Genomic DNA, 23,476 nt, shown 5'->3' with positions numbered 1-23,476 from the left:
ATACACTGGTTAAACAATTTTTTGATTAAAAATCGCAAACAGTATTTTTTTAATTTTTTTTTCCTGAATTATGGTTATTAAATTGAAAGAATGCATTTGTTATAAAATTTTCCTTATTATATTTTCAATAATTTGAAGCTTAATTAATTATTTTCTTTTCACTTCTTACTAGCTACACCTCATGATTTTTTTTACTAAAACTGATAATAAACTTAATTAAAAACAAAGAAATATTTTGGAAACGTAAAATAAAAGTAACAAAAATCATATTTGTTTTTTTATAATTCCATGAAAAATTTCTTATCATTTCTGACTAAAACATTTATATATATATAATATATATATATATATATGTATAGTTTTCAGTTCATCATATTATTTGTTTTTTTTTCCTTTTAAATTTCAATATTAAAACTTGAATTCGTTATAAAAGTGTTTTCTACAAAGTGTACGCCCGATGTTTCAAACGAATATACTTGTATATATATAAAAAAGAAACACCAATTAAAAAAAATTAAAATATGTCAGCGATGATGACATCTCCATTCTGTTTAGTTTTATTATTATGTTTTTTTCTCAAGGAGGAACAATTAGGTCCTGTCTGATTATGTAGAGTATAAACTTGGGACGTACAGAGGGGTTTGGTGGAATTTGTACTAGAAGGGTGGATATGCTCTAGATCATTGTGGCTGCTAACACCAGAATGAGGACACTTTTTTTATCTTTTGTTGGTTATGTTTGCTCTCTCCTTGTCTGACATTCTGACTGGCAAGGCATAGGGTGCAAACTGGTACAAAGGCACGTCCAGAGGGTTAAGGGTTTGGAAAGAGGGGAAAATCTTCTTGTTTCTTCTTTCGGTAAGATCCATCACTTAAAAAATTTTTCCACTGCTCTAGTCTACCTCACATTCTGGTAGGTTTTTCTTGATTTTTTTTTTGTACATGTAGATTTGGCATCCCCAGAAACATCAGGCAGTAGCCAATAACTGGCTAATAAAGCTCTTCTCTTGTTTTGGGTAAGGAATTTTCAAAACCTACTAGCAATCGATAACATCTGATTTTGTGTGTGATCTCGCAGGAGGCCTTCTTGAAAATCCACCTGAAATGACAAAAAGAGTTTCTTTGTTTTAGTTATTATAATATATAATGTAATGAATTCAATTTAATCATTAATTATCAATCCATATAATTCAATGTATTAATACTTTTATGAAAATCTAATAGCACAGTGATTTAAGATATCCTAATTTACTATAGGTAAATGCTAAAGTAAATATTGAATTCTGAACTATTTATTTATATTCTTCTCCTAAATAATTTTTTAAATAATTCTAATGGTTAAAATTCTTGAAACTTTTCATCCGTTCGTAAAGATATAGAACAGTCACTTCCTTAATGAATTGGAAAAGTTTCAAAAAATTTAAAAAAGCTTATATTATTATTAATCAAAATTTAAAACATAATTTAAAGAAATTAGTCAAGATAAAAATTTGGCATAATTTCAATTAAAGATTTGGAAATTCCTCTTATATGCATGCTCAACAATTTTAAAATACTGCTCTCATAAAAGCTAAATCCCTATAATGAAAAAAAGTTGCCAAAATTTCTCGAAATGAGTATTTAATATAAATTTATTCGACTGGTATATTGAAATTTGTGTTTGGATTTATGGTGTCGTCGAATTTCATTTCCCCCTTTTTCGGAAAATTTATCTTTCTTTTTATTTATTCCACGAACCCTTATTTTAGAGAAAAATAGCGAAAACCCACAGATTTAAGCTTCAGACAAGTTCGTCTGTGTCGTCACTGCTTTATAGGAACAATCCGCCACCAAACACACTACACCATATTTAACTTTACCTTCGGCTACTTCCATTTTGAACATTGTAAAATCAAACCATTTAATTATTAAGAACACGTGATCTAAACAATGACTAAAATCGGCTGTGGTGTCGTCACCAGATAATCGGCGTCCTCGTACCTGACCGGTAATTTAATTTATCGCTTCCGATAGCCCAATAACGAGTGAATATTTTGAAAATATTCAAAAAAATTTTTATCAATATCCATCTACTTTCGATGTTTCTTTAAAGTATGACTTTGCTTTTGTTACAGACTGCTTTACCAAAAATCACTTTCTTCGTTTGAGAAAACTTTCTTAGCCTTCGCGAATATTTCTGCAAAATACAACGAAACAAATCTACGCAAAGATATGTCAATTAAACAAAATTCATTTTATTAAGAGAGAATCAAAATAAAAACGACGAAATTCCTTGGCACTGCTACGAAAGTAAGCATTCGACGTACTGTATATAGCTATAGGGTTAATGTTACCTTAGGTGCCAAGATGGCGGCTCGTCTCTGATTCCAGCAAGGAAACAGTGGGACTCACGTTCTAACCTAATTTAACCTATTCTAATAAATTACCATAATTATTAGCAACCAAATTATTAGAATAGGTTAGGTTAGGTTAGAACGTGAGTCCCACTTGCTGGAATCAGAGACGATCCTCCATCTTGGCACCTAAGGTAACATTAACCAGCTATAGTCATCAGGTAGTAAAAGGTGTGTAGTTTTCGAACCTGTTCGATGTTTTCTTAAAATAACTCGGCCATTATTGGATTCATCAGCTAGTACTGAATAAAATGAAGGCATTGAAATAAAAGAAATATTTGTTATATTAAGAAAAACAAAATTACTTTAAATACCATTTCTCTAGTTCTGCTTAATAAATTTTATAGCCTTTCCATAATTGTTGCATAAAACACATTTTGTAAATTATATTCAAGATTATTTTTCTCAATTAATGATATTTACTCTTATTATACTTCTTTTTTCTTATCAGCAAAGTATAATTAATTAACAATTTATTTAGATATGATTATAAAAACTTGAGTATATAGTTCAACCATTCCTAACTGATATAATAATTTCTCTATCTATAAGCAATAAAGTCTTCAATTGAAATTATCTTGATTCACAACCATACATAATTATTGAAGTACATAAAAATAATCCAAGATGACGACTCAAAGTACCCTAAACAGATTAACTAAATACATGTGTAATAATATAATAAATTTTATATATTAAATTCTTAATTATAAAGAAAATTTTCATTAGAATTAATTTAATCATCGTTTATAATTGCTGCTGTGCTGCACCAGTTTAAGAACATAAAAATACCAGAACTTTATCCGAATATTTAAACCACCTACTTCTACTTAAGTGAGTTATTCTGTCTCGATCACATTCTGTTTCGGAAACCTCATTCCCACTGCTTCCCCTCAGTACCACTGTATCTGCCCTGCTGAATGTGTAGATTGTCCCTTCGCTGTCACTTTCATCACTTGATAACCTATGTAATGGTAAAAAGAAGTACTTAATACTTTCATACATTCATTTACTATTGATAAGCACCACCCCAAGGACTTACCCCTTTTTAATACCTTTGGAATTGGTCTTCTTGCTTGTGGCTTGGCTACGGTTCTTCATTCCTCCCCATGAAAGCTGTCCCTTCTCCCTCGGTTGTGCGGAAGGCATAGGTCGGGCTTGATATGGAGTGTTGACAGGTGTGGCTTCATCCGACGTACTGGATTCATTTCCTGCTGTCTGTGCTGATGCACCTACTGCGAAAAAGAATACTTTTATTCACCAACCTTCTCTGTACGAATTCGATATATAAACTAGTGGATTCTTCAAATAAATCAGAGAAGACTGGTGAAGAAATAGCTAAAATAGATACAGAAATAAAATATTTTAAGACGACACGTAATTAACAGAACTGGTGAAGCACAGCAAACAATAGAAAATATGTCTTTTTTTTAATATTTGTATTGTCGTGCATTTTACAGTAATTCGGTTATGTGAGTGCGATGTGTTAGAAACGTCTTTACTTGCCAATTACTTATAATATTTTATTACAAAATGAACACCTACCTGATACGCCTGGAGTAAGACAAGCCCCTTGACGCCTTTCATTCGGCTTAGGTGGAGTGCCACTAAACTGTCTAATTCCTGGATCTGTACCCTCAGATTCTGTCGTGCCTGTACCGCTGGTATGACTTTGTCCTCTATTGTGGATACCATCGTATTGTAATGCAGGAGGTGGATGGCGACGGGCATATTCGTAAGCTCGCATTAATTCCTCTTGATTGGATGAACCCGAAGTTAAACTATGACTATTGGGAGCTGAAAATACGAATGACTTACATAAATTCTAAAAAAGATTCTTTAAATATGTACCGTATGATTAAAATATATACTTTACCTTGGCTCTGATATAATTCTTCACTGGCTTTACCACTTTTCGCAGATGGGGGGTCTAAACTCGTCTGGAATTAAAGACGAAAATGAGTTTTTTCTGATATCGATTATGCATATGAATAGTAATTCGTCAAGATCTTCTTAAGATTTGTAATACTCTATTATTACAAATTTTATACTAGATAACAACGATAACATATGAAAATTTCTAGACAAATATAGTAAAGTGTTATCCTTATATTATATAAATAATAAAGTAGTTTTGATCACTAGTAGTCAAGTGGATAAAATCCAAGACTCATCATGGATTCGCGTCTGGCCAATGGGGATGCCACGTGGAATTTTCCAGGTTTTCTTTCCTGGTTTCACATGTGTAAAATCTAAATAGGGGTCAGTTTCCTCCCGAGAGGCACTCCCTTTGGCAGATCGCCCTCATGTTGAGTTGAGCCTGATCCGCTCAATTATCTCAACTAAGAAAAACTATTTTAATCATCTTTATCAAACGAATCAATGTATTTGCTTTATAAATTTATTATCAAAGTTCGTAAAAGTTTATAAGTGCATAAAATTAGAACTATACTAGTTAATTATGTCGAGAAAAAGCAAATTTTAGCGATGTAAGTTTTATATAAAGACACTCATATACCAGGAATATTTGCAAGAATGAGAATAACACATTGAAATTCTTATTTGGAGGAAAAGGGTTTACAATGATGAAATAATTTGAAAACAATAGGCCCATGCTTGTAAAATGATGCTTATAAAATTGTAAATTTCAAAAGTAAATACATAAATAAGAGACTTTTTTAGTTTGCTATGTATTACTTCATCCACAGAGCATTTATCGAAGTTATCCAAGTGGATCCATTTCACTGGGGTGTTCCTGGATTTCATACAATTTTTGACCGCTTAAAACGATTTATCTAAAATGAAATTTGAATTCTCTTTTTACTAATATTTTTCACTTTGACTAATCTCAAGATGTAGGGAAGACTGGGGTCTTCTCGGATATGGTGATTTGGGACAACCGCGAACACTTTTATGGGGCAATGATGAACAGTTTTATACTGTCCGGAAATGCTTCCGAGTACATTTTTTAGTATATTTACTCTGATTTTCTTATATACTCAATAAGTTTGGGTTGTCACGGTCAGGAGCAGAATCTGACTATGACAACCAAAATTGCAGGGATTTAATATTTCAACTATTCATTTTCCTTTTTAATAAATTGACGAATCTATTTATATTTCGGTTTCTAAGCAATAAATAAATTATATTTCATTTCTTTATTTCCTTTGTTTGCAAAATTTTGGCCATTTTTTAACTATTTCTCTTCGGCCCAATACTGTCCACTATTACTCAGCGCTACTAGAGAAAACCGGACATTGTCTGGTTTTTGTGTTTTCTGAGAAAAAAACAGGTTAAATTTTATAATGTCCTATACCATGTGATTGGATTATCAATTCATATAAAACATTTAAGTTTTCTCTAAATAGGTCTCGTGATACAAACTAACAAAATCTTGGTTCCCAAACACCCTCAGTCTTCTTTGATTCGCTTTAATTTTGTTGATTGAGAGTGATTCTAAACATCAATGAGATTATTCGACTATGAATGAGAAATGGAAAAGAAATCTCAATCCAAATTGCCTAAGAACATTCATAAGAATTCGGGTCACATTCTAACTGAAGTACTTCATAGTGGCTGAAGAAATAGCAAATGTAATTTTTGAAATAAATTCATTTTCAATTAAAAAACTTATTAGAAAATTAATTCATTTGGCAAAATTCAATCTCAGCACGAGTTAATGAACTACATAATTTTAATAATTTCTCGCTTAAGAAAATAGATAAAATTTATCAGTTTAAAATTTGTCATACACTAAAACTATCTTTTCAAATTATCATCTGGTCAATACAAAATATTATATTGAATAGAAATAATTGTTGAGTGTATGTATATATGATTTTTAAAAATTATTCTACCGCAAATACACGAAATTCTATTAGTCTATGATAATTTATGATTATTCATAATTATTGTTTCAAATAAATATAAAAATATATTTAAAATGTAATAATACTTTGGCTAAATATGGCGGTTCGCCATGGTGTACGCTAAATGTTTTAAACTCTTCCGTTTGACCTTCGTCTTCTTCTGGTGTGGGACCTGGAAGCTGGAACGTTGCGTATGGGGCTATTTCATCTTCGTAATCTATTTTCAAAACATGAGAATTGTAAGTTATCGATATTTATAAAGGTAAGCGGAAAAACCGGAACGTACAGTGACTGCTCGAAGAGGAATGGGGCAGTTGTCTTGAAGAAGGAGGATTAGCTGTAGGAACGACTTTCCGAACAGGAGATGAGAAATATGAAGGTAAATCCCTGCTATGACTGTGGCTCTGACGACTGGTTTCCGATCTTTGTGACTTCTTCTCTAAGTGTGCCATCAACGCTGTAGTTGTAGCAACATCACTTCTCGATGAAGATTCTAAAATTGAAGATTAATGAGAACGAAATCGATATGAACATGCACGACAATGCTTTCTATACATACCTCTATAGTGATGTCTGGTATTCCGTCTACGCTTGTACATAACTAAACATACCACTGCTACTACACCCGCTATCAGAACAACACCGGAAGAAGCCATGGATACTAAAGTAGTGGTATCTTCGAAGAAAGGTGGCGGGGCTGGTAAGTGATCTGGATTTCCGGCATCAGACACGGATACAACTGAAATAACAATTAACGTTACGTAATCACTGAAATAGAGTATCATATAAATGTAAAGGTATTACCTCCTGAAACTTTCAATGTTATAACATCATATTCCGCTACTGTCGATCCCGCAGCATTATAAGCAGTTACTCTGATCACATACCACGTTTCAGGATTTAAATCCTGTATTATTATTTGATTTTGTTGTTCAGGTACTACTCTATTAGTCAACAATGTCCAATGAGTGCTGGACTGAGGCCGATATTCGATAATCATCTTCGTGATAGGGCACCTACCGCTTTGCCATGATAAAAGTTGAAGTACTAAATGTGTCGAGTTTGTGAAAATCATATCTTCCTGTTTAGGAGCAACTGGTACTAGTTACACGTAGAATGAAATTCATGTAAGGTTACTTTTTAACTGTTTCTTATTTTTTATTTTGATACTCACCAGTACTTTCTGTTCTAAATACAACAGGATTACTTCGTTCACCTTTTCCTTCACTTGTTAAAGCGACCACATATAAATGATAACTTGCACCACATTCTAAGCCATCTAACATAAACGTATGGTTTTTTCCGGATATTCTTCTTTGTTGCCATTCTTTATTTTCAGCCTTATAATGAACTTCATATCCTAAAACAATTATAATTTAGCTTAACAGTTTAGAATAAATATTTAACGAAAACTCGAATTTACCTCTTAATATGACATTTTCTGGCATGGTAAAGAGGAGTTCAACGTGAACTGAAGTCGTAGATGCTGATATGATTTTAATCTGAGGCGCATGAGATGTCACTGGGAATTGAAAATAGAAAACATTGTAAAATAAAAATAATTATTCAAAAAATATTATTTACATATTTATAAAAAAATTACCTGGTTCTGAAGTACATTTAAATAAAGTAAAGGTGGTGTTTATGAAAAGAAAAATATATATATATTTATGAATATTTTTTACAATTGTTATATATTATGAATTATAATTAATTCATTATTTAGTATTGAATCGATTTAATATTGTTCTTCTAAAACAATTCAAAAATTAGTTAAAAGATAAAGAAAAATATACCTTGTATAATAAGAGAATACGTTATTTCATCACTCCCGTGTTTATTTCTTACATAACAAGTATAATTCCCTGAGTCTGTAATTTGGAGTTGGCGGATGATGAGTGCACCATCGGATAAAACTTCTATTCTGCTTTGTTTTGGAATGGTTTCACCTCTGAGAAAAGAAACAATAGATAATGATAAAAATTATCATCATTTATTATTTCATTTTAAAATATTAAACAGAACATTATAAATAATACATAACTTACCTTAATTTCCAGTTTCTGTGCAAAGGCGGATTTCCAATCGACTGACAAGTTAAAACTACCTTTTCCCCGGGTGTAGTTACAACAGTTTCTCCAAAACCCAAAATTCTTGCAGGTACTATATCGAAAATAGGTGTTTAAGAGTGTTGACAACATAAAACTTTTATTACCATGAATATTTATGAACTTACACCATGATGTTGTTGTTCCTGAAACAACTTTGCTGATTTCTCCTTCACCCCTGGCAGTAGATGCAGTCAACCAGAATTCATGACGCGAATTTTCCTTTAAGCCTGTAACTTTATATTGATTTTGACTAGCGGGAATATGGACTACGGTAGCATTCTTGGGGGAAAGATAAAGATATGTTAAAGATTTGATTTCACTCATTTATTTTAACTCAATTTTAGACTATTTTACCTTAATATCACTTAATGAACGCCAATAAAGTGAGTATTTATTAATAATGCCGTTAGATAACAAAGGATGTTTCCACGTTACGAGAATTGTATCGGAAGAAAGAACCACGGACTTAACAGCTGCAGGAGGGCCTGGAACTTTAATAAAAAAAAAAAAAAATGAAATGTTTATTATCAAGCTTTGATATTTTATTCGGCATTTCTGAAATTATTTGTATATCATTTACCATCTTCCAGTGTCATGCAGTAAACGGGATTGCTCCGAACGCCGTAACCCTTTTGAGTAAAGGCAACAACCATTATGGAATAATTCGTATATTTATGAAGAGAAGTCAATTTGGCATCTTGTTCAGTTACCCGTTTTTCTTCATACTCTTCATCTCCTATTATTATTTATTCTACTATTATTACTACTATTATTATATTATTTTTATTCATTTTAATAAACAAATACGTAAATATATAATATTTATCTATTATTATTGCATAACATTTTACACAACACATGTGCTTAAATGAATGACATGTACTGTACACATAATTCTTTTTTTGAAAAAATACAGATATTCACAAATAAAAAAATATATATATTATGAAATTTCGGTTAATGTTAACTATGGTTCCAAAATAGCGGCTCGTCTCTGATTCTAGCAAATAGAAGAAAGGAAACAGTGGGGATGCACGTTCTAACCTAACCTAACCTATTCTAATAAATTACCATAATTATTACCAACGAATTTATTAGAATAGGTTATAACGTGCTTCCCCACTGTTTCCTTTCTTCTATTTGCTGGAATCAGAGACAAGCCGCCATTTTGGAACCATAGGTAACGTTAACCGAAATTTCTTCCAATATATTTTAAACCTATTTCTTTTCTTTATTTAAAATAAACATATAACCTATATATATATATTTTATCTCAAACTTACAGCATGCTGACACAATTGAGCAAAAATTCATCGATAGGAAAGATAAAACAAAGGTAAATAGAAGAGCCATATAGGCAAATAAAATGTAAATATTTTTAATGTTCCCATATTTTATATTTTATTTGTAAGTGCAAAGGTTTCACTCCATATTTAGAACTGAACGCATGGTAATAGTTAACTATGAAATCATTTATATCATGCATTCACAATAGTATTATAAAACGCCAATCATTAACATTTCTTTGTGGATAGATCTCTGTGAAGCTTCTTTCCATATATTATTTCGTGTATAGCCGATCACTGTTCCATAATTCCTTCTTATAGAACTATTGAGCTATTGACTGTACGTAGTATATTGTGTTTCGTATATATAGTACAAAAACGAAAATACTTCTTTTAATTTAATTGAAAATATTCGAATACGCATTTTCTATACAATGTGTAAATACATTATCGAAAATTCAACCAATTTATATTTTTAAATGATGATATGAAAATAGTAACAAATAACTTAAAGATAAGATTTGTATTTAAATGATAACAAATAGGACAATATAGCAACTTGTAGAATGGCATTCAAAAAGTAAAATAATATAGGTCCTAATACTACTTTTGGTAAAACAAATAGCGCCTAAATACACACACATACACGTGTATAATGTTCTACAACAAACGTTCATAGTAACTTAAGAAATTATTTCAAATTATATTACTATTTTGGAAGCTGATGATAACAGTTAAGCAATAAATAAACATAAATGCAAAATACCTAATGAATAAATATCTTTAACTTGTATTTTAGACTATATTACAATTATTAAAAGATAAATATAAAGTTACGATTATGTTTAAAAATCATTTGACGTAATTTACAAATCTATGACATCGAGTTATTTATTAGTAACTAATCTAACATGTTTTATTCAACATTCAAAATAACTATAAAGATATAAAATTAAAAACAGTTCTAAATAATATATTTAATCTATGTTTTGTATTAATATTTTATTTATTCTAGAAATAAAATATTAAGCAAAGTCATTTATGTTATATTTATAATTATTGAAAAGCAGTTAGTTGACCAAACTACACGTCTAACAACATATTTCAATAAATACTTTTCGCATTTAGTTTGTAATATATAAACGTAACTGAATGTAAAATAATGATTTATTAGTATATATACATTATATAAAAACTATAATACATTTGAATGTTGGAAATTCATGCTGCATAAAAAAGTTTTGTAATGCTTACTGAATACGATTTAATCTATATGAAAATTTCAACTCAAACTATTAGAAATTTCAAAAGTATTTTACCTGCTAAAGTTTCGGCTGGCCTGTAAAGAATTTTATATCCTTGGAGAATACCATGGATAGATGACATAGGTGGTGCTTCCCATGATATATGGAGACTTTGTGATGTAAGTGGTAAACATTGTACTCTGTGCGGTGGCTGACTTGGTACTAACAAAAGAAACTTATGTTTAATATTTTTACATTTAAATCATTCATAAATATAATAAACATTTATTAAATTCAAAATAAACACTTCCCCAGTTAAGAGAATGAGTGTTTTTATAAAATTATACAGATACATTAGACTACTTCTTTATGGTTTTATTATATGTACAAAATATAGTGAATTTATAAAGTACTCAGTCAATAAAAAATTAATTATCATTCGTGTACGTCAAGAAATTAAGTTCAATTAAGGTAAAATTGTTATTCTGCAATTATTTTATTAATAATAAATACATTTTCATATTGTTTGTTATTAATCAATTTGTTCAGATTTGTTCAAAACCAGATGTAATAAATTAAAATTTAAGTAAAAAACTTATTATATAAAGGTACTAAAATTCACAGATTATAATTAAGAATATATTAAAGTATTGATCCTTTAAATTTTAGAAAATTTAAATAGTTTAAGTTTCAAATGTTTAAATTTATTTATCTGAATAGTGTTGGGCATTTTAATTAAAATAATAATCTATCTTCTACTATCAAAAAATATCAGCTTTTTAGCCTGAATTATGTAGAAAATATCTTGGTTATTTAACAGTTAAAAATTTTTTTTAAATGAATTATAGTGTAGAAACGTTCTAACAATGTTTCAATATTATAATAGGTTTTTGATTTAAAATAATACATAATATAACTTTAATAATAAATAGATATATCTTTAAAAATTCCGAATAAAATTATAAGATATATGTATGATATTGCATTATAATTACATACGAAATTTTTTTATTTAATCTTAATCAAAAATTAAAATCGAATAAGTTTTCTATTCAAAGTAATAAATTTTCATAATGTACGTTTATGAAAAAACTTATTTAATTTATTTAATAAACTAATAAAATATAGAAATTATTACCGTCTTCTAATGTTCTGACAATAATTTCGTCAGATCTTGGTCCTGCACCCATTGAATTGTAAGCTTGCACTAAAACGCTATACCTTGTAAACTTGTGAAGTTGATTTAGCACCACTTGTTCTTCAATACCTTGTCCTACTTCTAAAGTTTTATAAAGATATGGATCCTCGGAATCGTAAACTTTATAACCAACATAATAACCCTTAATAGGACCGTTCCATAATTCGTGATCGGGTGGCTAAATAAATAAAAAAACAAAATAAATATATCAAAAGCATCCTCTTAGTACTTGAAAATTTATTTGTAGTCAGCAGAAAATACAATATTATCTGATAATACTTCTCTGAAAGCCACAAAAAGATCTGAAACTAAGATGGGCTACTTCAAGTTCTGATTCAATCTAATTTCTTTTTTTTTGTGATTTTTAAATTCAAAAAAATATGTTTGGATATAAGACTTACTTCGAAATTACATATTGTATAGTACTAAGTGTGAAAAAATATTTTATCGATTGGAAAATAAAAAGAAAACTTTTATGATGGATTTAAAAAAAAAGTAAAAACCAAGTTATTTATACCTTTTTAATAAAATCATTTTTTTCTAGATTTTATGAAACAATGTTTTATTTTGTAAATTATTAATATACTGTACTTTTTAAAAATTGTTTTATAAGAAAAATTATCGAATTACCTTCCAGGTTATTATATATTTTGTCAGCGTGGACATTAATCATTAACAGGACAATTATACCGGTGTTAAGCATTTACACGAGAATGGAGGAAAAAGTTCTTAAAGAAAACAGAGTTTCTTTAAGAACTTTTTCCTCAATTCTTGTGTTAATGCTTAACACCAGTATAATTGTCCTGTTAATGATTAATGTCCACGTTGACAAAATATATAATAAGAAATTAAATAAGGACAGTAAAGCAATAGTAATTACCTTCCAGGTTACTTTCAATGATTGTGAATCTATTGCTTGAACTTTTACATCAAGTGGTGGTCCTCCTGGTACTATAAAAAAAATGTTAATAGATTTTTTACACAAATTAATTTTCATATAATATGAATTTTAAAAGTTATTTAAAATTATACTTGTTATAAATGCATATTTGTGTATTATGGGTTTTAAATATGTGAAATTAAGAATAATAAAATTAACTTTATGGTTAAATTTATAATATTCACGTGTGTAAAAATTTATTTTTATTTTTGTTATACAAAAATGTAACATTTTAAACTGGAATATTTAATTATTATAAGAATGTAATTATTCCTTTAATAATAACTACCCTGAAAATTATAATATTTTTAGAATATTTTTGTGTTTTTGAATAAAAAAATTGAAGAAAAAATATAATTAAAAACCTTCTTCAGACGTAGTGATGGCAGTAGGTTCGCTCGGTTCTCCTAATCCAACAGAATTTTCAGCTCTGATTCTACAATAATAAGTTCTTGCAGGTCGGAGACCTTTCAATACCACTTTAGTGTCGTCACTTCCGGCTGTTACGTTTATAACGTTCTCCCGATCATTCCCTGTTTGATAAAAGATTAGATAAACAAAATAGATAACATCCGTATAAAAATAAATTAAATGGAATTGAATCGAATTTACCTGATTCTTGTTTACATTGTATATGATATTTAATAATGGCACTGTTTCCAGTAAATGGGGGAGACCACGAAATCTTAGTAGACCGACTTTTTTGTTCTAATATTTTAATTTCTCGCGGTGGTTCTGGAGGCTCTGATAAATAAAATATCACAGAAATCAATTTTTAAACATTTTAAATCATTTAAAATATTTAAGATGGATGTTTATTTCATTTGTTGCAATGCTTAAATATATAATATATAATAAGAAATAATGTATAAATAATTTGAGTTAAATTACATTACAAATTCAAATCTATTTGGAAAAAATTACATCTGAAGTTTTATTTTTATTGTACAGTAAAATAATTAAAAATATGTTTTAAATATTTAATCATTTAAAATAATTTCAGAGCTTATAAACTGTTCTAATTAATAAATTGTATTTAAAATTAAAGTCTTTATATTCATCTACTAAAGATTAAATGTGGTTTCTATTATAAAAAGCTGAAGATAAAATATATATAAGTTATATAAAGTTAGAAATTATATTTGATGGAATAATTAGTTTAAGTAATTATATTTTAATAATAATTTTAATCCTTTTCTAACATTTTCTTTTTGCATATAATAAATTTGTTAAGCTTTTGATATAAATTATTCCTTAATTATAACAATAAGACTTTTTAAAAGAGTCTTACAAAGTTTACTATAGTAAACTTTAATTTCTGAATATCCTATGAAACGTTTAACTGATTGTGTTTTATAATCATATAATAATGTATTTAATCAATTAAATGACATGAAAAGTGAAATGGAATAGTCTGGCATTTTTACTTTTCAAAAGAGTATGAAAAGTATTTTTTCATTAATACAAACAGTACTTTCTTTCTCCAGAAATAATTAAATTTTTATAGAATATTATTCTAAATAAATAAATATTTCTGTATGTATTAAACAAGAATTTCACTCTCTAAACACTTATAAACTTTGTTTCAAAAATTTTGTAAACAAAAGTAAATATGCAATAACTTTTGATTCAAATAAAATAAAAAATAATAAAATAATAACAAAAATAAAATTATTAAACTATTATTTTTAAATATAATTTTCAGTATATTTTACTATATATTTTAAGTTATTGTAATATTTTAAAATAATAATATAAACTTCAAATATTGAATAAATATATAATGTAAAAAGTGTAAATTTTAAAATGCAAAGAAAATTAATTCTAATCCTTATAATATCATACTAATATTAAGTATTTCATATTCATCTTCATTCATTTTAGCTAATGATGATAAAATTTAAATATAAGAAATGAAAACTGAGGCAAATATACTGTATATATATATATATATTAAATGTTCTACATATACCAATACAAGATAATGTTAAAAATAATAATATTAAATAAGACATTTATTTAAAAATGATCAAAATATTTATGTTTAGAAATTTTTAAAATAGAAAGCAACAGTCATATATCTAATGAGTTTTTATAGTTATTATAGGTATATTCAGTGGTGGATCAAGAAGGATCAAAGGAAAGTTAACTCAAAAATTGAAAATATTTGAATAATTAATAAGTGTCTTTTATTAACACACACAAGACTTGTATTGCGGATGGTCTGATAAACCATATTTGCCATTACAAATGCTTTTAATAAATAAATAAATTTTAATTTTTGAGGGTGTGAGTGTATGTATATTAATAGAAAGTGTCTTAAGCCCTGTAGCCACTGTGAATGCACCCCCTATATAATATATATATATATATATATATTGCATTTATTTCAATTATTCATCAAAGATTTTTACTAAAAAACTGTGTTAATAGAAACCACATTGAAAATATTCTTTCAGAGAATGTTAAAGATCATTTAATAAAAATAAAATTACTAATTAATAGACGTGAAAATGAAATTTTAAATAATGCAAGTAAGTTATAAGTACGTGTATATTTTATTTTTTAAACACTAATTTTAAATAAGAATTCATAATCTTAATACACAACTGAGCAGTTACTTAACATTAGCCTTACTAATTTTTACAAGAAATATCCATTTTAGACTGCTTATTATTAATCATATATCAGTTATGAATTTCATTCTATATTTTATATTTTATAAATCAATTAAATGACTGGTTTGATAATTGATAAAGTTAACATTAAGTATAAAATTAATTTCATCTGAATTGAATTGAGCTGTTAATTTAAATGAAATATATACTTAATGTAAGTGGACTGAAATATAAATATTTTAGTCCGTTTAATAAAATATTCTATAGAAAAAATTTTTATTTTTCATCAGGAAATGTTTTTATTCGAATTATTTTCTTTCTTTCTTCGAGGGATTTGCAGTTAAATATACAATATAAGATTAACAAAAAATATTTAATAGCAGTAAGTATCTACATTTTTTATTCTTTTAATTTGATATATTAAAAACTCACTGTAGATATATTGTTAGTTTATATTAATGAAATGAGTTTTATTAGTTATTCGGTAGTTAAAACTCATAAAATTGAATAATTTTTTCTAATAAAAAAAAAGATTTAATCTTGATCTTTTCTTTCGAATTTGGCGACGGGATTCAAAACTTCGATAAACTTCGATACTCGATTGATTTAGTTGGAGAAAGAAGCAGAAGAAAACGTGATTTTCGAAGATAAGAGATCGTGTGGCGATTGATCGAATCTTACCGCGCGACAATGTCATCAAAATCGATGTCAATTATTAAAAATGGCCTATGAAAGACATAATCCGGATATGTCTCTTAAGTTACGGAAAAAAAATAATCATTTTTCTTCCAAAAACTTAAATAAGTTATCGGCATTACATTAATACATAACGTGTATTTAAATTTTCCTGCGTTTCTGAAAATTAGTAAAACGTGTTTTAATTTCAAATATTTTTCACTTTAACTTTTGGAATCATCCCCCTCGTGCCTTTTATACACTATTTTTAATGACTGATATCGATCCTTGTGTTGCCGCTTTGTAAGAGTCGACCAATCATCAATTATCTATGTCCACTAATAACGACTTACGTTTCTTCTTTCTCCAACTCTAAACCAGTCGAATATCAAGGTTTCAAATTCTATCATTGGTTTTAAGTTCGAAGGTGAATCATTTAACTATTTTCGTAATAAAAATTTTGTTCTATTTGTAGATCTCACTTACCACAGTATAACAGGAACATTTTTATCTTGTTATAAATATAATGACTGTATTAATGTTTTATTCTTAAAATTTCCAAAGCTTGTCATGTAATCATAAACTTGAAAAGTATAACAGAACTACTAGATAATAAGATATAACGCATTCATTGACAAAAACAAAATTACGCATCCATATAGAATTGGTCCTATTATTGAAAAACTCAGCAGTCATACAGCTGTCTCGGATAGGTATGTAAGTGATTACAGTTGTGGTGGATTGCGAGCCAGATAATTTCTATAGAGTGTTTTAAAATCATTACCTCATAGTCTTGTAAAAAGGCTAATGTGTTTAGAATTTTCAGTTTATCTTTTATTTGGAAATCTTCGAACCCCAGGCAGGTCTGTACGACACAAAGGCATTATGAACCACAACTGACAGAGTTTGAGAAAAGCCGCATCATCGAACTGAGGGAAATTTTGCCAAATTGTTTGCTATCTGGGCCGTTCTGATCATACTGTGAGGAAGTGTTGTAAGTAGTGGATACACGGTGTACATCGAGGTATACATACACGGCAGACAGACTCTGAACATTTCAGACAAACCATAATAGACGATCATCTGATCATTAGACAAGCATGTGCAACGGTGCATCTTTGCCGACATTCAAAGACAGATGGAAGCATTGTTACAGAACTCTCTCTTCCCATTGACAAGTGACTGGCAGAGACAAATTTGTATATATTGGAAATAGCTGTGTCCTGTCATTAGCACCATAGCATCATCGACTTCATTTGAAATGGTATCATGACAGAGAATTATGGACTGCTGTGGGCTGGCAGTCTATCGTCTTTGGCGACAAATCCTGATTATGTTTGGAAACAGACGACCACTGTGTTGGAGTATGGAAGATAGTTAGTCGGATCATCACTAGTCCTGATGCAAGAGACATTAATGGCGCAATAATATGTACAGGAAATCCTGTGTCCTCGTGTTGCCTTCCATGCTATGTGTGGACGAGCATTATCTTGCTGGAATATAGTTATTTTTCAGAGTTTTTCAGAAATGTCTCCATCACGTTGGAACACTTCTTTGGCATGCCCAGATGCAGATTTGTCGGCCATAAATCATTTTTAGGACGCCAGCCTCGGCCATCTACTAGTGCAGTTCGACATCTGTGGGTAAATCTGTCACAGGATAGAATATGGTACCTGCATGCCTTCAGGCTCAATTGCATCTCCGCATGTATCCAGGCAAGAGAAGGTTCTACAATTTACTAGATGCTCCTCTAAATTGTACTGTTGTTCCACTGGAAATTGTCTCTTTGGTATGATACGGTGATCACTTATCACCATTATCATTACGTTTGCACTAATGAAGTTTTATTCAATTCCAACGCATTCTTGTTGGTGCGTAACTTTTTGTAAATGAGTGAATTTTAACAATAAGAAGACAACTGAAATAGTAGTTTGGTTTGATAATGTAACTCAATACAAGAGCGTGATTTAGATATGTCGAAAAAGCTGATAATATTCTAAATTAATCGTAGAAAGTATTATATTTGGTTATAGGAAGAAAAGGAAACCTAGGACAATCTGGACTGATAGCATAAAACATGGTTTAATAACACTGACTAGTTTCAAAGACAAAATACCTAGAATAGCAATGTTAAAACATTTATCTGTAAGTATCTAATAGTCATCAATATAAGGGAACTAAGAAGACATTTAAAAAAAGAACAATTTACAAATAAATTCCTTTTGGAGGTAAACCATTTTATCAGGAAGTACACAACTAAGTTAACCCAACTGGTATAATATCCATAATAGTCAAAAGATGAGAAATTAAAAGTTATTTTAAAATACTAAGTCTGTTTTTTTAAAATATTACACATGTTTAGAATAAATTATGTCAAATATTCTCACCTTGTACGATGAGTCTTATGTTCATATCATCTCGTCCAAACGCATTTGTCACAAGGCACGTAAATAGGGCAGAATCCCTCCGTTCGGCAGACATGATTGTGATTTCGGAGGACAGGCGTTTTTTATCGATATAATCTTTTATTGAATACCTAATTAATATAAACTTCATATTATTATTTTATTAGAAATTTCAGATTTAATTTTAAATATAATAAAACCACTTTATTTAATTTTTAATGAATGCTTTCTATTAGCATGTTTCAAAACGATCCGATCTTCTATGAATTAGAAAATTATAAAGAATTTTGCATTATTAGACTATAGATTAAAAGTATTTTTGACCTTTAATTAATAAAGAGATGTAAAAATCAATAACTGAAAAACTTCAATAAACAAATTTAATTTTGTAAAGTTAAAAAAAGGAAACAAAAAAACATAATTTTGAATATTAGAAATGAATAGAAAGCAGACATGAATATGCTTTTAAAAATTTCATAAAATTAATATTAGAAAATAACTATCTTCAGATGTGTTTACATGTATACAAAATGAAAATTTTAACACGATATTCATCTTTCAATTCTATCCATCATACACGTACACTCACCCAATTATTTACAAACGTATAATGAAGATAATGATTAATTCACATTCAATTATCAGTACCAAGCTACTAAATAAGGTAGTGAAGAAGGTAAAAAAATCTATCAAGGACTTTCTCTTTTTGTAACAGAAAACCAAAATCATTTTAATGATATATTTAAATCTTTTTTTTTTTTTTTTTTTGTATGTTGAATATCACCGAAAGAAAATTTTGGAAGAAATTTAAATTTTGATAATAGAGCACAAAAGAAATCCTAACTTTTCAAGAATTTTTTTCTTATGCATTTTAGTGATTGAATATTTATATACATAATCTTCCCTCTATAAATCCCAGGTGATGGTCACTATTTCAAGATTTCTAAGTGCGTTTTAAAGTCCAGAATATTCTCTCCTTAATAGTAGCTTTTCACCTATATTGATCATGAAACTGGAGCTTGCTGTAGATTCAATTTTCCATCTCGTACCGCGGTTCCTCTGTTGGATTCAATGGCTGTTTGTCGATATTCCACACGATTGTCATTGGATGGTCGCCGGAAGCTGAGCACTGCATCTTCACCATCTCGTTTTTCTTCACAGTTTCGCTCTTGAACTTGGTTTCGAATCTTGGCGGAACTGTAGAAGGTAAGAATAAGATTTTTACTCATTCAATTTCGTTTAAAACATAAATTATCAAAATAAAACTCTATTCTATAAAATAAAATGATTATTACATGTTTTGTAGTGAGGATTTTATTACTATAAACTCATTTCTTTTTCATTGTAGAACTAGAAAATAATTTCCTACTCTACTTCGGTATAAAAGTATAATAATTATAATAATAGTATTTTCATTTTCTGAGATTTTTATTCTCGTCAAACATTGAAATCATTTTAAATTTTAAGTATTAATTTCTGTTAGCTATTCTGTTAATGTAAAAATCCGATGTGCCATATTACTTTCCATAAGCTCTGTATCATAAGTTAAGGAAACGATTCTGGAAATACAGTTTTTACCACAGTACACAATACCATACAGAGACAGCCAATGAAAAAAATATGACATTTTATATCCACAAAATAGAAATTTTATTTGTTGCAAATGTAGGATTTTTAATGGGAATCTGTGATAAGCATGATAGAAATATTACTGATTTTCGAAGTTATTTTACGTATTCAATTAATAATTTGGGTAAAATTTAAAGGGAAGCTTTCAAAAAATTTAAACAAAAAAAAAATTCAACAAGACTATTCATCAAATTTAAATAATAATAATAATTTGAATGGTAATTTAGAAGAATGTTCGACGATTTTTATCAATGAAGTAATTGACTTTGAATAAGAAGTAGAATCACGAAACAAAAAAAAAAATCATTAATTTTTACTCAATAATAGATAATGTATATATACAAGATGAGTCAAAAGTCCCTTGCATCCTTTTCATTCCAAAAGTACTGAAGATATATTAATGGAGAATCGGATAGGATCTTTTTGTTGACGTTAAAAAATAATTTCCAAGATGATATAAAACTCCTCATAAACTTAAAATTGCAAATTTTGCAGTCCTAAATGTATTTATTTGAATCCAGAAAATGGTTTAAGATTAATTAATTGGTGTTATTTAGCTTTGACATTAGAATCTTTACGCTACTTCTGCTCATTAAAAGTTACATCATAAGTGAAGACCTTAAAAATCATTTTGAAGGTCAACAAAAAGGTCTAATCCGATTTTCCATGCCTAACTTCCTACGTAACTATATTAACTAAATTAATATATCTTAATGGAAAGGGTGCAAGAAAGTTTTGACTCACTCTCTACTCGTATATAGCGTAGCCAGAAAATTCGTTCTGAAACAAGTTGACATCAGATATATTCTTTTGTATATATGTTTAAATATAATAAAATCCTAAATCAACTTAATCAAATTAGAATTGTAAGCAGGTTAACATTACAGTAGAGCGTCAAAAAGTGGAACCAATTGGGGACTGGGGTCGTTCCAAGTAGTGATTTTTTCCAATTTCCGATTATGTACAAAAAAATATATTAACCTGTCCGATGTTCAAATTTTTCTTTGTTGCGTATCGCTTCCTGTTGAATTTTTCTCCGTTGCGTGTCGCTTCGTGTTGAATTTTCGTCGATTTTAAGCCTAACGAAAATTTTTATAATAATAATCGAGGCTATCGTATCGTTAAAAATTATTTCTTTATTTTGTACAAACAAAATAAATATATTGAAGAATATAAAAAACATGAAAATTATACTTTAGAAGTAAATTTAGTATCAAAAACGTTCGATTCAGCACGACACAGTCCGACTGAAAATCGTTCCAGTTTCCGGCCATTTCAATTACCGACGTTCCACTTTTCGACGCTCTACTGTATTACATTCTGAAACTGGACGTTTAACATTATGTACAGTACAGGATTTTAATATGGTTCTTATAATTAATAAAGAAAATTTTCTAGTTAAGAATGACAATTTATGAAATATAAAGTCTTTGCAATTATCAATAAATTACTAAGTATAAAACTATGAGTTATCTAATTTATGTAAAAAAAAAAGAATTTAGTAGGAAGTATGGCTTGAAACGTGTTTATGTAGTAATACTGTATGTATTTTGTAATACATAAGTAATCTTTCTAAATGAATATATATACGTTTAATTTCACTTTTTAAAAACGATTTAATATTATTTAATTATTTGAAATTTTAACATATTATTTTATTCAATTGTTAGCAATGTTACATGCCACCCAAAAATAATACTGCATTTTAATAATTAGAAAAATTTGGACAGGTCATCCAATTAAATCAAGGGCTTTAAGAAAAAAAATTCATAATTTTAAACTAAATTTCATTATTATTTGGTTATTTCATTGATATTTTAAATACAAAAAAAATAATTTAAAAGAGAAGCACTTCATATATTTCTACAACTATAGAAAGTCCATTTAAATGACATAAAAATTTAATTGCATTCCATTAACATTTTAAATTATTTTATGTAAAATGAGGTGTAATGTTTCATCTACATTTTTCACATATTCATCATATAGTGATTCGTAAATAGCATTTCCTTGTAAAAAAATTAATGTTTTTCCAGGAAATTCCATACAAGTTCTCATCTTAATTATATATTGTAATATGTGGATGAGTTTTTAATTATGTATACATTTACATTAATTCAATTTCAAGTGATTATCTAAATTGTAAATATTACTAAATAATAATCAAACAGAAAGTAGTTGTTTTATAGATAGTTTAAGTTATGAAAATTGTTTTTAATTAAAAATAAATTAATAATTTAACATATTGTGATGATTTAACTATGTAAATAGATCCTAATACAGAATATATTATGGGTAAAGTCAAAACATTCTCATATATTGTTATGCTTATTTTCATAAATTCTTTTTAAAGTATTACTTAATGCATTATTTATCTCATAAATGAAAATAGGCTTATGCAATTAATAGCAATTAATTATTAAATTCTGTTGCATGTGATTTATATTTTAAAAAGAAAATATCATATGACAAATGAAGAATTTTTAAAGGACAAAAAGATGTAAAGAATATTTACAATAATTGGAAAAATTGATTATGCAAATTTCGTAAAATCTGCAAAAAATAAACAAATAAATATGAGGGACCTCTCCATCTGCTGAATAACAATTGAGCTAACATGTAGATGGTAATTGAAATTGACCTTTTTACTATGAATGTGTGTATAATAGAATTAAAACATTCAATTTGATACAGTAATAATGACATCCTTTACGAAAAATGTTTATATAGACTTATACAGTATACAGAATCAAAGATAATTAACTTTAAAAATGTGTAGTAGTTTAGACATATTTAAAAAGAACTGAAATCGTATTTATGTAATGGATATGTAACATTTTTTCAAATTAATCAGCTAAAAGAGATAATTAAAATTGCAATTATTAATGTATTTCTCATATAACGAATACTTGGGTCTGCTTAATAATTCAAAAAATTTCAGAAATACAGTAAATAATTTGTATATACTTTATAAAATATTTTATATGTGTTATTTCATTTAGTTAATAAGCATTAATAATAAATCTATAAAATACAGATTTAAATATATACCTTGTATTATCTTTACACACATACATAGGTGAGTGTGTATAGCTGCACAGTGTTCTAC

The 23,476-nt window shown here is 28.0% G+C and overlaps 1 protein-coding gene across 1 annotated transcript in view; it reads right to left on the bottom strand.

Annotated features, from left to right (window-relative positions):
- Positions 1–534: 534 nt before the first annotated feature.
- Positions 535–23,476, bottom strand: part of LOC136972382 (cell adhesion molecule Dscam1-like) — a 35,356-nt gene continuing 12,414 nt past the window's right edge. The window contains exons 14-36 of the mRNA XM_067266954.1: positions 19,788–19,935; positions 18,721–18,869; positions 13,653–13,784; positions 13,406–13,573; positions 12,981–13,051; positions 12,041–12,278; positions 10,978–11,124; positions 8,953–9,108; positions 8,727–8,863; positions 8,498–8,651; positions 8,310–8,424; positions 8,048–8,212; positions 7,685–7,779; positions 7,436–7,621; positions 7,066–7,362; positions 6,821–7,000; positions 6,548–6,754; positions 6,348–6,478; positions 4,269–4,332; positions 3,938–4,189; positions 3,435–3,627; positions 3,217–3,356; positions 535–1,098 (exon numbers count right to left, since the gene is read on the bottom strand). Coding sequence (XP_067123055.1) covers positions 1,037–1,098; positions 3,217–3,356; positions 3,435–3,627; positions 3,938–4,189; positions 4,269–4,332; positions 6,348–6,478; positions 6,548–6,754; positions 6,821–7,000; positions 7,066–7,362; positions 7,436–7,621; positions 7,685–7,779; positions 8,048–8,212; positions 8,310–8,424; positions 8,498–8,651; positions 8,727–8,863; positions 8,953–9,108; positions 10,978–11,124; positions 12,041–12,278; positions 12,981–13,051; positions 13,406–13,573; positions 13,653–13,784; positions 18,721–18,869; positions 19,788–19,935 — 3,587 coding nt within the window. The 3' untranslated portion in view covers positions 535–1,036. The remainder of the gene's footprint in view (positions 1,099–3,216; positions 3,357–3,434; positions 3,628–3,937; positions 4,190–4,268; positions 4,333–6,347; positions 6,479–6,547; positions 6,755–6,820; positions 7,001–7,065; positions 7,363–7,435; positions 7,622–7,684; positions 7,780–8,047; positions 8,213–8,309; positions 8,425–8,497; positions 8,652–8,726; positions 8,864–8,952; positions 9,109–10,977; positions 11,125–12,040; positions 12,279–12,980; positions 13,052–13,405; positions 13,574–13,652; positions 13,785–18,720; positions 18,870–19,787; positions 19,936–23,476) is intronic.

The sequence above is a fragment of the Centruroides vittatus genome, unplaced genomic scaffold (genome assembly GCF_030686945.1).
Source record: "Centruroides vittatus isolate TY-2023 unplaced genomic scaffold, ASM3068694v2 contig_290, whole genome shotgun sequence".
Taxonomy (NCBI): Eukaryota; Metazoa; Arthropoda; class Arachnida; order Scorpiones; family Buthidae; genus Centruroides; species Centruroides vittatus.
This window is presented reverse-complemented; position numbering and strand designations above follow the sequence as displayed.